The sequence below is a fragment of the Podarcis melisellensis genome, assembly GCF_964234715.1.
Source record: "Podarcis melisellensis genome assembly, chromosome: 7".
In the NCBI taxonomy this organism is placed as follows: Eukaryota; Metazoa; Chordata; class Lepidosauria; order Squamata; family Lacertidae; genus Podarcis; species Podarcis melisellensis.
Window position 1 is genome coordinate 23,669,225 of NC_138539.1, and position 13,112 is coordinate 23,682,336.

At 42.1% G+C, this 13,112-nt stretch overlaps 1 protein-coding gene across 1 annotated transcript in view; it reads left to right on the top strand.

Moving 5' to 3' along the window:
* The first annotated feature begins 273 nt into the window (after positions 1-273).
* STK3 (serine/threonine kinase 3) overlaps positions 274-13,112 on the top strand; it is a 111,131-nt gene continuing 98,292 nt past the window's right edge. Inside the window, exons 1-4 of the mRNA XM_081919784.1 lie at positions 274-508; positions 7,413-7,493; positions 8,755-8,883; positions 12,036-12,150. Of these exons, the coding sequence (XP_081775910.1) occupies positions 486-508; positions 7,413-7,493; positions 8,755-8,883; positions 12,036-12,150 (348 nt within the window). The 5' untranslated portion in view covers positions 274-485. The remainder of the gene's footprint in view (positions 509-7,412; positions 7,494-8,754; positions 8,884-12,035; positions 12,151-13,112) is intronic.

A 13,112-nucleotide genomic window follows, 5' to 3' on the forward strand; every position in this document is an offset into this window, starting at 1 on the left:
CACCGGTTCACGCAGGGACCCTAGCGACGCAAAGGGGACGTTCCCCACTTGCGTGTCTCCGTCATGACGCACTCTGCTCGCCACCCCCCCCCCCACTCCCCTTGCGTGCCACTATAGCAAACGCTCCCGCTTCGCTTCCAGCCGACGTAAAGTGTAACTTTCTCTTCCGTCTTCTGGGTTTCCCGATTGATTTTCGGGGAGGCCAATGGCCGCTTCGCATCTCTTATGCCTCAGCCAATAGTGAGGCTGGGTGGGCGGCGCGTTCCGTCCCAAGCAGCAAAGGCCCCGTCCTGTGCGTAGCGCTGAAGTCAGGCAGCGGACGCGGCGCGAGGGGAGGGTCGCTTTTAAAGGGCCAGCTGCGGAAGGAAAGTTGTCCGGAGAGTTTCTGTTAGGTCCTGTCAGAGGGGTAGATAAACGGCGCCTCGCCTTTGGTGGGCTGTGGGGAAGGGGGGCGGGAATAATCCCAGGAGCCGCCGGCCGCAGCCATGGAGCAGGCAGCGCCCAAAAGGTAACGGCCGAGGGCCTCCCCGGTTCCCGAGAGGCCGCGGGAGCGGGCGGGGGCGAGGTTTATTTTGGGCGCAAGGGAGGAGGAGGAGGAGGCCAGGCTAGGCCGCACCGCGCAGCTCCCGGGCGCCTCCCTTGAGCGCTCCGGCTCCGGGTTCCCGGGGAGGCTTCCCGGTGGATTCGTCCCCTCTGGCCACCATTTCCTCCCCGCACCCCCCTGCTGCCAGGCCTCCCTCGGAGGAGGGATCCTGACTGTGTGTGTGTTTCAAAGGTACACTTCGCCCTCCCACATCTATTATAGCATTAGCTAAGCGTCGATGGACGCCCCATCATTGCCACAGTTATGCTGTGTGAATGCGTGTAAATACACGTGTACATTTCCCCCTCCCCCAAGCCGATGCCCCATGTGGGAAAGCAGTGGATGCCCCATCATGTTAAACACACACAGGCACACATGCACACACACAGGCACACATGCACACACACAGGCACACATGCACACACACAGACACACATGCACACACACAGACACACATGCCCACTAAGAGGCATGATGGCCTGGCTCATGCCTTCCCCAGATCTCTGTGCCTCAGAGTGGCACAGGTTTGGGTTAATGTTTCCAGGTAGGCACTAGTAACCTGGGATGTGTACTTCTTGCCTTCATAGCAGGAATTGTGGCATCTCCCCCCAAGCCAGTCTTTTACTATGCTGCTTGTGGGTTTGACAGTTTGGTTAGAGGACATTAAGACATGATTGGTTTGCATTGGGTCAGTCTGATGACAATGCTGCCTCGGTGTATATAGTCTTCATAGTCCCAACAGAGGGATAAAGACCCCACACGTGGTCCCATCTGTAGTTCGTGTAGGAGTGGGGCAGAAATTAATTTCTCTCTCATACTTGCATGTACGCCACCCACTTTAGACCTCCCTGCCGGTTCTTCCCATGGGGCAGAGAGAATGTTGCATTTTCCTGAATGTCCTTCCTTTGGTCCCCTTGGAAGAGGCCTGCTGAAACATCTGACCTGTATCTTAGCGAAGGAGTGTGGGAATAGAAGTTTGGGGAATTACGGCCTGTCTGCATTATTACAAATCTTTCTGGAAGTGTGTGTATGAAACAGACAATGACAGTAGGTTCTGGCTCATTGTCAAGAACATGCTTCAATTTAGGCTATTGGATTTCGTTTACTCAAGTTATGGATTTAGGAGAGAGTGCTAAATTGTGAGAAATGAAATCCCTGAAGGGACAGCATCTATTTAAAAAAAAACGGTTTTGGGAATCTTGTAATACACACAACTTATTTTATATTTGAAAGATTATAGGAGGTAAAAACATACATACCCTAAAAACTATGTTTATTGGTATATTACTGTATATATTACCTCATTGTATCTGTGCTAATCTGTTGGGTTGGGTAGATAATGATCTCAAGCTTCCCTTTCCAGCATCTACATAGGAAGCAGACTGTAGGTGTTCTGAATGCCCTGTTATGTGCACTTTCTGAGGATGTATTGAATCTTCAAGTTGACCAGGACTAAAAACAGATTATATATTTTTTCCTGTAATTGATAGATAATAAACGTCTGTCATATTTTTGGGCTGGGGAGATGCTGATTTTAAACTGTATTCAGACAATTTCCTAGCTGTTTTTTTAGTCCAATATTGGCTACTTGGATGGCTAGTTGCTGTCCACAGATAGTATTTCCCATCACCTGCTTCCTGATCTCTTTAATGCTAGGGATTGGCGCTAGAACCTTCTGCATGCAAAGTATGTGCTCTACTATTGAGCTATGTTCTTTCCCCAACATTAAAGTAACAGCTGCAAGCTTAAAGTAACTTGCAGCGGAAAGAGGTTCAGTGATGGCTGGTGCTGTGATCCACACATGGCTAGCAAACCCACTTTGCAATCATAGGAAGGTATGTTAGGGCTGCCAGCATTGATGCTGTTATTGTGAGAAGGCAGCCTTTTATTTAGCAACACCTTGCTTGGTAGCCATTGGTGACTAGAAGTTTTATGCAGGCGAGGAGCAGACTGACAGAGGAGTTTTATGCAGGCGAGGAGCAGACTGACACTTTGTTTCCCCTTCCCTTTTCATACAGTGGTACCTTGGGTTACAGACGCTTCAGGTTACAGACTCCGCTAACCCAGAAATAGTAGAGCAGCTTCAGGATGAGAACAGAAATCGCGTGGCCGTGGCATGGCTGCAGCGGGAGGCCCCATCAGCTAAAGTGGTACCTCAGGTTAAGAACAGTTTCAGGTTAAGAACGGACCTCCGGAACGAATTAAGTTCTTAACCTGAGGTACCACTGTACTTGGTTTCTGTGCTAGCCATGGAAGAAGAAAAGCCCTTTCCTGGAATATTACTAGCCTCTTGGCAGTTAAGCTTGCTATAGTTTAAAAGTAAATGAGCAGCATGCTGGTGCATGGGGAGAAATCACAGCTGCTTCTCTTCCACTCCTGTGCTAAGCCATGGCTAGGCTTAGCATTATGTCTGAACCTGGGCTTGTGGTTTGTCTCTCTGTAAAGAAACCATGCACTGTAACCAAGATTTGTTACTGGCTTACATAGGAATGGTAGATGTGGTTAGAATTATATGCAGTATAAAGTATTTTCATTTTATTTGGGGTAGAATTTGAGATTGCACCTCTTTATATTATCTTTACTTTTCAATGTGTTGTGTTATTTTACAATTGCAGTGCTTAAATTATTAATCCTCAAGAGGTTTTTTTTTGTAGTTCATGCCTTTTTTCATCCATAAGCTTATATAAACTTCGATTCAAGGATTTTTTTTACATTTAGGAAGAAAATATTCATTCCTGGCTTTTGTAAACATGAGAACTGCCTATGATTTCCATATATATTCCCTTCTCTTCCTATGTTTTTAAATTAAGGAAGCTGTTTGTTTTTACATGTGGTTATAAATATTCAAGTATTCATAAGCAATTTGTTCTGCTGTAGACTAGTTTTCTTAACTCCATTTCTTGGGTCAGATGCCACTTTTAATTTAAAATGAACATGGGCCAACAAATGTCTGCAACAGATCCTTGTAGTGAGCATAGAGACAGCACAGCAATTAATGGAAATTCCCCAGCTTCATTTAGAAACTAAATATAGTTTATTTTAGACTAACTTTGGCATGTAGGCTATGTTAAAAACTTCTCCCGGTTTGCATACTTTCATGTGCTGTATAAAACACAGTTTGGCCAAAGCAGATTCAAAGGATCAAATATACAAAATGATTCCCCCAAGCAAGTAAGAAGAATGAAGTTGGGTTGTAAGAAGAGGTCCAGAATGATTCCTTGGGCTCTAGTCATCTGGCAAGTCATTCTGTAAGCCTGACAGAAATCAATGCTACATTGGACCCAGTTCTGTATGAACCGCACCAAATATATTGCAACTTCATAGAATAGATGCGGGTGGCACTGTGGTCTAAACCACTGAGCCTAGGACTTGCCGATTGGAAGGTTGACGGTTTGAATCCCCGCAACGGGGTGAACTCCTGTTGCTCGGTCCCAGCTCCTGCCAACCTAGCAGTTTGAAAGCACGTCAGAGTGCAAGTAGATAAATAAGTACTGCTCCGGCGAGAAGGTAAACAGCGTTTCACCAGAAGCGGCTTAGTCATGCTGGCCACATGACCCAGAAAAACTGTCTGCGGACAAATGTTGGCTCCCTTGGCCAGTAAAGCGAGATGAGCGCCGCAACCCCAGAGTTGTTCACGAGTGGACTTAACTGTCAAGGGTCCTTTACTTTTACTTTTTTACCTTGGTTCTCAAACTGAATTCGTTCTGGAAGTATGTTCGACTTCCAAAACATTAAAAAACCAAGGCACGGCTTCTCATTGGCTGATTGTCCCCGGAAACAATGCTAACAGCCAAAACGGATGTTCGGCTTCTGAAAAACATTTGTAAGCACTTACTTACTTCTGGGTTTGCGGCATTTGGGAGCCAATTTGTTCGTCAACTAAGCCATTTGGGAACCAAGGTACCACTGTAACTCAGCTGGAATTTTTTTTGTGTGAATTTGAATCTGCTGCTTCCCAAGAGGTGCAAGGTTTCAGAACCACCACTTCCACTGGTAAAATAATGTAGATTGTTAAAATAGGTACAGTGCCGTATAGTCCTTATGTATGGTGCTTTTGTAGTAAGAGATAAGGATATTTTCTTCTTTTTGAAGAGATGAGGTATTGAATCTGTGACAAAGGAATTTCTTCAAGTCAATATAGTGAGTGTTAGGTTGATTTTCCAGACCTGTATATAATTTCATATATTAAAAGTCCCAAAGCTATTTACGATATATATAATACAACAAAACACAATAAAATTTCTTAAAGAATGCAGAAATTCAGTTCAGTAACAATTATAAAAGCACCCAGATGTGGGATTTGGGCCCTGATCATGTTACTTTTTTACATGTAAAATCCTCTGCATACGCTTATAGAATATTAATATGTGAATATAGCAAAGATTTGTTTGCGAAATGTGTTATATGGCATACTGATTAAAGAGCTGTGATTGGTTTTTGCAGCCCCCAAAAAGTATAAAACTGAGGACAACCATGGTTTTTAGGAAGCTGCCTTATATGAGGTCCAGTTTATTTTTCCAAATAGCCCTTGTACAGTGGTACCTCTGGTTACGTACTTAATTTGTTCCGGAGGTCCATTCTTAACCTGAAACTGTTCTTAACCTGAAGCACCACTTTAGCTAATGTGGCCTCCTGCTGCCGTTATGCCGCTGCCACACAATTTCTGTTCTCATCCTGAAGCAAAGTTCTTAACCCGAGGTACTATTTCTGGGTTAGCGGAGTCTGTAACCTGAAGCGTATGTAACCTGAAGCATATATAACCCGAGGTACCACTGTACTATGCATGGTAGTGACTCTTCCATCACCACCTGGAAATGGCAGGGATTGACTTGATGCATGCAAAGCATGTGCTTTGGTAAAGAGCTCCATTTATCACCAACTTAATTGTGAAGTGGCCCTGATCTGATGTCCACTAGACCATACAGGCTCTCATGAATTATTTTAAATTTTTTGTCCATTACTGCATATCACACATGTGAATGAACGGAAATAGTGTTCCTTAAATAAAACGGCAAAGTAAATGTTAAATTTAAAGGTTTGGATGCAAAAACTGTGAGTAGTTGGATAAAATGTTCTGTTGCTGTTCCATGGACTTTTGTATTAGTAGAGCACACACTCTTGCAGCCTGGGAAAACAAACATTGCCATATATTAGGGTAGAAATCCTTGAGCATCAAGAGACAATTGCAGCTTGGTTGGCTGGCAGCCAGCTTGGAATGGTAACACACTGGCAATAATCTGCCATCCTTTTCCTTTTTTAAAATCAAAGCACCATGTTGTGATAAGATTGCATTGTTATGTGGGCAGGACTGGGTAGTATTATAGAAGAAGCATCTCAGCTCTTTGTACTGTTTCTGAATGTTCATATATTTTATACAACTTGCAAGGGGATTTCAGGCAAAATTTTCATTGGTTGATTTCTTCAATTAGCTTTGTTGTTGATCAACTTAGCTTCCTGATTTCATGAGGGAACTTGCAATACAGAAGGCAAATATCTGCGTTGGTGACTTAGTGGTGCATGTACATGAAAGGGAAATGATACCAATGGGATGGCTGTTCTTCTGTCTTTGCTTTTTCCTTGGACAGATTTTTCTTCCTCCACTGCTGCCTCCTCAAACCAAGACCCCTACTGTACAGTTCCCCTTTCCATGTTTGGCCCTCATTCAACTCCTTAACACTTGAAAACTCTAGTTCTCATTTTAAAACCAACATAAAAGATTAACTGGATACACACGGTTAGAGCTAGCTAGTTTCTGGTCATCAGTAAACAAAGTGCAACTCTGTAGCTCTGTACTATTATTGTACTAGTTTTTTAGTTGTCATCTCCCCCTCCCCCCCGCTCTTATGAAACACGAAAGCAGACTACAATTTCCTCATCTTAGATTGGGAGGGTCTCCCCACTCCAAACATTGGAATTTGAATTTCTGGTGGCAACTAAGACTCATCTGGCAGCTGCTTCAAGTGTTCAGTTTAATCATTTTACAAAATAGGCTCTCACCTTTTTTGGGACTGGAAGTATAACGTTAAGATACTCACAGAACGGGGCTGGAGAAAATATTGAGATTGAACCGTTCTGTCCTGCGTGTCCAGAACATGAATCTTTTGTAAGAATTGAAGAGCAGAGGAGGTTCTAGAACTTCTGGGTATGAGGTTAGACAGACTCAGTATAATGCCTTTCTGTAGAGGATACAGTGGTACCTCTGTTTGCGAATGGGATCCTTTCTGGAGGCCTGTTCGCAACATGAGCAGAACGCAACCCGGAGCGGCGTGTCTGTGCATGTGCGGGTCATGATTCACCACTTCTGCGCATGCGTGCGACGTCATTTTGCACATCTGCGCATGCGCGAGTGGCGAAACCTGGAAGTAACCCTTTCTGGTACTTCCGGGTCACCGCAGGACGTATCCTGAAAGAACATAACAGGAAGCGGACGTAACATGAGGTATGACAGTATTGTGGTTCTTAACTGTTGTCTAGTCATCAGCAGGAGCACATGTCATGCATGAAAGTCTCATGAGGCTGGCATGCACTGGTGTGCTGATAAGAACTTAGAATTAAACAGTAGGAATCTAATCACTAAACAGCATTGCAAGCAAGTTCCAACATCTCACTAGCCTATACACTCTCCCAACCCACCCACACATTCCTGTGTGCCCCACGTTGGGAACCATGGATCTAGGGGGTGTGCAGGGGAGGAGAAGGAGAAAATGTTCTGTTGCACAAGGAAAAATCCTTGCATATTTGCACAGTGCTTTGTTGAATACGACCCAGTGAATCTACAATAAGAAATCGCAAATGACTAATTTTTGTTTATTTAAAATATTTTTGATAGCAAACTGAAAAAGCTAAGCGAAGACAGCTTGACTAAACAGCCTGAAGAAGTATTTGATGTATTGGAGAAGCTCGGTGAAGGGTATGTATTACTTATGTGCTGCAGAGAGGTGGGATGGTTGGGAAGACTCTAAACAAAACATCGTACAAACACAGACAAGAATAGTACAACTGACTTAGAGCTGGAAAAGCTTCTTTATTTGGACTAGTGCCCACAGCCAAGAAATATTTTGGAGCTGTGGGAAAGCTCCATATTACCCATGTGAGTGGAACGATGCTCTGATATGGATTTAAAAATAAAAAATAAAATGAAAACACGATTTGGTGATTTTGAGTGGAGAAGGGGCTAGTTATCTTTTCTCCTGTTAGCCATGCTTATGTTCCAGATTGCATTTCTTCTTCCTCCATCCCCACAACTCTTTTCCTTTGCATGCTTCTAAACAGGTGTTTTGCCCCTTAACTCAACTTCTGTTTGCTGTCATAGCTGAAGCTGCCACTATGTGACCTCCCTATCCTCCTTTCTCTTTCAAACATCAACAAGACCTATTGCAGGTTAACTAGCATTTCTCACAGAGCAAGGGAATATGTTAATGCTCACACTCTACTGCAGGCATAGGCAAGCTCTGCCCTCCAGATGTTTTGGCACTACAATTCCCATCATCCCTGACCACTGGTCCTGTTAGGTAGGGATGATGGGAGTTGTAGTCCCAAAACATCTGGAGGGCCGAGTTTGAGGAAGCCTGCTCTACTAAAAAAGCATTGACTGAGGCCTGTTTCACTGGCAGCAATTTGCTATGTGGGTGTCGGTTCCATTTAAGAAAACGACGTAATTCCTAAAATCAGGGAATACTATTGAGATCTTTATATTCATTACTTCTATTGCACAATTCTGTGGTTGCTCCCCATTTGTGGACTCCTCTCCCTAGGAAGGCTCGCCTGGCACTTAAGGCGCCAGGCGAAAACATGCCTCTTCTCCCAGGCCTTTGGCTAATTAAACAATCTAAACAATCTATGGCTTCTTAAACTGTGTGTGTGTGTGTGTGTGTGTGTGTGTGTGTGTGTGTGGGCTTATTGCTTTTGTTTGTTACTATGCTGTGCATTTTTATGTTTTTGTATTGTAAGCCACCCTGTGATCCTTAGATAAAAGGCAGTAAAGAAAACAAACAAACAAACAAACAAACAAACACTTAAAGCCAGGGCATCCTGTTTTAGAGGCATGTGAAAATGAAGCCTCCACAACGAACAAATGTGGCTTTTGCATTAACTATTTATAGGTTGGTTTGAATGAACTGCAATTTTGTTATTCAGAGCTTAAGTTAGTTGGAATCTGTTTTCTTTTCTAGGTCTTATGGGAGTGTATTTAAAGCCATTCATAAAGAATCTGGGCAAGTAGTGGCAATTAAGCAAGTCCCTGTTGAATCAGATCTGCAGGAAATTATTAAGGAAATTTCTATAATGCAACAATGTGACAGGTATGTAGTACATACTTATTGTGAGAGCTCTTCTGTCTTTTTTTTTAAATGCCTACAATATTTGATAGTGTAAGTTTGAATCTGCTGAGAATTTCAAGCTGAAGTTCAAAGTCTCCTTTAAAGTCTTCACAGTTCAGTTATGAGAAATGTGGATGTTTTATTGGGTTTTTAATCTTGCTACACGCCTTTCCTACCTACTGGCTAATGCAGCTGGGCGAGTGGAAGAGGACAGATGCATCCTTTCTTCTTTCTTTGAAGTATTTTTATGCCTTGGTACTGACTCTGGTGCCCTGACAAAGCTTGATCATGTTTCATGTTCGTTATTTATTTATGCATAAATTACTGTATTGCTGAATGAAGGAAAAATATTCTCAAAGGCTATATGCACAAAAGTGCAAAGATCAAAAGAACATAGAACAAAGTTGCATGGTAGGGTAGAAATGTGTAAACAAAATTGTTTTAAGCTGACTTCTAAGGCTGAACACAGAGGACCCCTGTCTAATATACAAAAGCAATGAATTCCACAGTTCATCTCAGAATTGACACCAGGTAGTTACAGTTCAGGTTAGATGCAAGGTAATATTGGAATGAAACGAATAGTGGACCAATTTGTTTATATTTAAAGAAAGGTTTCCTTGAAGAATGCTGTTTAGCACAGCAAGTATGGTGATGTATGAATACATAAATACTGTCTAGGAAACTTGCTTGTAGGATGGTCAACAAAAAATCCCAATCTCCTTTCCATTCATCAGTGTTATAGTGGGGTCCACTACGCCTCATTTGTGGTCTTCCTTAGTAGTGGTACATGGGTGTCGTCTGTTTTTGAGAGGGCATTGAATAGATTTCCTTGGACTAAGAAGCTGGAAATATGTCTGGAGTAGTTTGAGCAAAGAGGATATCCTCCTTCAAATAAATGTTTACAGTCTGCCCTATCTCATGGATTCAGAGCAGGTCGTATCTTGGTGTAGGCTCCTGTGTTTGAATTTTTCTTCAGCTGCTTTTGGGATTCTATTTAGCTAGCAAGGGCAAGGCAGAGGAGCCAAGCATCAAGATGCTGGAACTCCTTTAAACTATACTGCAGTTATTCACTGGAGATGAGAGCCTTGGTTCTTCAGATGAGGCAGTAAGAGGGATTAAGTGGGGTTTCCATCTATGCAGAAGGTTGACAGTGATAGGTAGATAAGGGTGTGCCCTTAGTAAAATATTTGTGAATCACTCCCTTGTAAAATATTTGTGTGGAGAATACCTCCCTTTCTTTAGAGGCTTGCTTTTTTATCAGCGAAGATCTTTATGGACAAATGCAAATGCCCCAAAACACACAGTAGTTAAAGTAAGACTAACTGACCTGAATTAGAAGATTGCAAGAATGTTGCTCAGCTCTAAATATTTAAATATCATATATACTTCGGCAGGCTTTTATCATTTGTTTTTATTGCAGTTTGTTAATCTTTAGTGTAAGGTCCTCAGAATTTGTTATGGAGATTGTCCCAAAATATTGTATCCTAGGAATAGCACAATTGTAAGGGGCAAGGTTTAAAGTCTGTCATATATCGCTGATAAGGATGAAATGGGATTTTATGATGTATTTATTCAGAGTTTGGTAGATCTCCGGGTTGGATTTGGTTGGAGATGTCCTGTTGACACTGATATGTCAGTAATAGTAGTTGTGCTTAACTCAGTAGTGGTGAGAGATAAAAGCTAAGCACTAAAATCTAGAGGCAACGAGAGCTCCTTGACCTAGGGAGAAACGGAAGTCTTAAACTCTCTTAAGCAAAGAGACTAATGCAGCGTGGTGGCACTTTGTATTTAAAATTCCTAATTAATGGAGATAATTTCCCTATGAATAGATTGTAATATTGTCTTGTATGTTCAAATACATATTTTATGGGGCTTTTTAGATACAGTTACCTTAATCAGGTGACATTTAATATAGTGCAGAAGCAGGTGTCTGTAAGTGGATCGCTTGCTGCTTGGGAGTATGAATAAAAAAGAGGGGTTACATATGAAGTTCCCCTGGGAATGAATATGTAGCGCCAAGCAAATGGTTGCCATTATACATGCTCATGCTTTTAACCAACAATTTGGCTGGCAAGCATGAGCAGTAAGATGTAGATTGGGGGCAGGAACATATTGGCTTGTATCTAACCATTGGTGTTTTGTGAGCTCAAGGGCTTTTGATCCAGTGAAGGTGGCCATTGATGGAAGAGGCTTGGGAGGTGATTTTTGCTAATTTTTCCCTCCCCTTGTATCCTCCATTATCCTTGAAAATATGTTATGAAGGGTTGGGGGACCAACCAGAGCAGATTTTTCTGGGATCTGCTGGGGAAAGCAGAATTAGGATTCTTTTTCTTCTCTTCCAGTTTGGTATGTGACATGGGGGGGGGGGACATTTTTCAGCTTGAGGGCCACATTCCCTTCTGGGGACCTTGGAGAATGGAGCTGGGGTAAAAAGTGGGTAGAGCAATGAATATGATTTGTACCTTCTACCCAGTGCTTTTTCCTGAGGGTACGTAGGTGTACGCATACCCCTAAACATTTATTGAATCTTTGACCATTGTCCTTTAACAGTATTTATTTTTCCTGATTTGAACTATAAAATGGTGATTTTCTTGAGTCAAAATGAGAGTACCCCTAAACATTTTTAAAGAAAAAAAGCACTGCTTCTTCCATAGGCTAGTTTCTACAGTCACATGACCCTCTCTGTCCGTTATCTAGGCAGGCAGGCAGGCAGGCAAGTAGGCAACATTATCAGAATTCAAGGATTCATTCTGGCCAGGCAGAAACACTGAAGGAGGCTGGTGAGGTGTGTGGCCTCTGGAGAAAATCCTGAGGCCTCAAGAAATGCTTATAGAGAGGCCTAGGAGGCCTAATTTGGCCACTGGGCCTGTGTGTGTGACTTTATCATTCATATACAAAAATGGCGAGTGCTTATCTATTTTGCACTCTTAATTATTAGCACGTGCACCAACATCTTTAGTTCTGTTTTCTATCTTTCTGAAGTTTTGATAAAATCCTATCGTAAAACTCAGGCAGCTGCTTGGAAAAATGCTACCAAGCTCTGATTCTAGCAAAATTTATCCTGGACACTACTGCTTCTTAATATTCTTGACGGTTCACATCTGTATGTTGATAACCCATCTTTTTGTGTTCAGCCCTTATGTTGTCAAGTACTATGGCAGCTATTTTAAGAACACAGACCTGTGGATTGTTATGGAGTACTGTGGAGCTGGTTCCGTCTCGGACATAATTAGATTACGTAATAAAACGGTAAGTGTTTAATTATTTTTTATAAAATATTGTTACTTTTGCAGTTGTTTGCATGCCTAAAAAAAGTGTTCCCAACAAAGATTTATTTACTTGAGGAGGATGTTCATAAGGGCCCCATACTTTCCCTGTTTACTTTTATATTAGTTGTTAGTGAAAGTGATTCTCCTGCTGCTGTTTAAAGTACAATAACATGCCATGACAGAGTCTAATAATTTTTTCAGACCACGTCTAATAAAAATGAATTTTATGAAAGGGAAATATGATTTATCCACTGTTTTTTCAGAGAACCACAGACTTAACCTTGGCAAATCATATTACTAGCATATACCAACATGTCAGAGGAGTAAGGCTGAGTCTCTTGGGTTGCTGGAATATGAAGCAGCCCTGCATCAACCAAGCTTCATGGCTGTTTATAAGGAAGAAGATATTCTCTCTCTTTTATGTGGTGTTCAAGCTGTAGAGGACATTAAAGTAAAAAACCATATTTGTGGGCTGGTAGGAACATGAACTGGGATGCATAAAGTAGTAATTTGAGTCTGAGAAGCTGATGCTCAGTCAGTGGTTGTGATCCTGACTCAGGAGGGTCATGGAAGGGGCAGACTGGCAAGAGAGGAAACCCTTTGCTAGCGAGGAGTTGCAAGAATTGGCTGCTAGGATGAGGGTGCAAATTCAGTTGTATTTATAAGCTGATGTTCATTATTAACATTAATATTTATATTTATTTCCAGGCTGATAGTTTATAAACTATCAGCCTGGCAATAAATATAGATTATAAACTTTCAATGAACAGATTCTGACTGTAGTTCATAAGCTATTTGGCTCTTAGACCTTTGCTTTTAAATGTGAACTTCACTGGAAAAAACACACGCATTACATTTGGATGTCAGTGCTTGTTCTTGAGTTCCAGTCATAGTTTGGAGAAAAACAAACCACGGACCTGAGTTCTTCTGTCAGGACCTGCT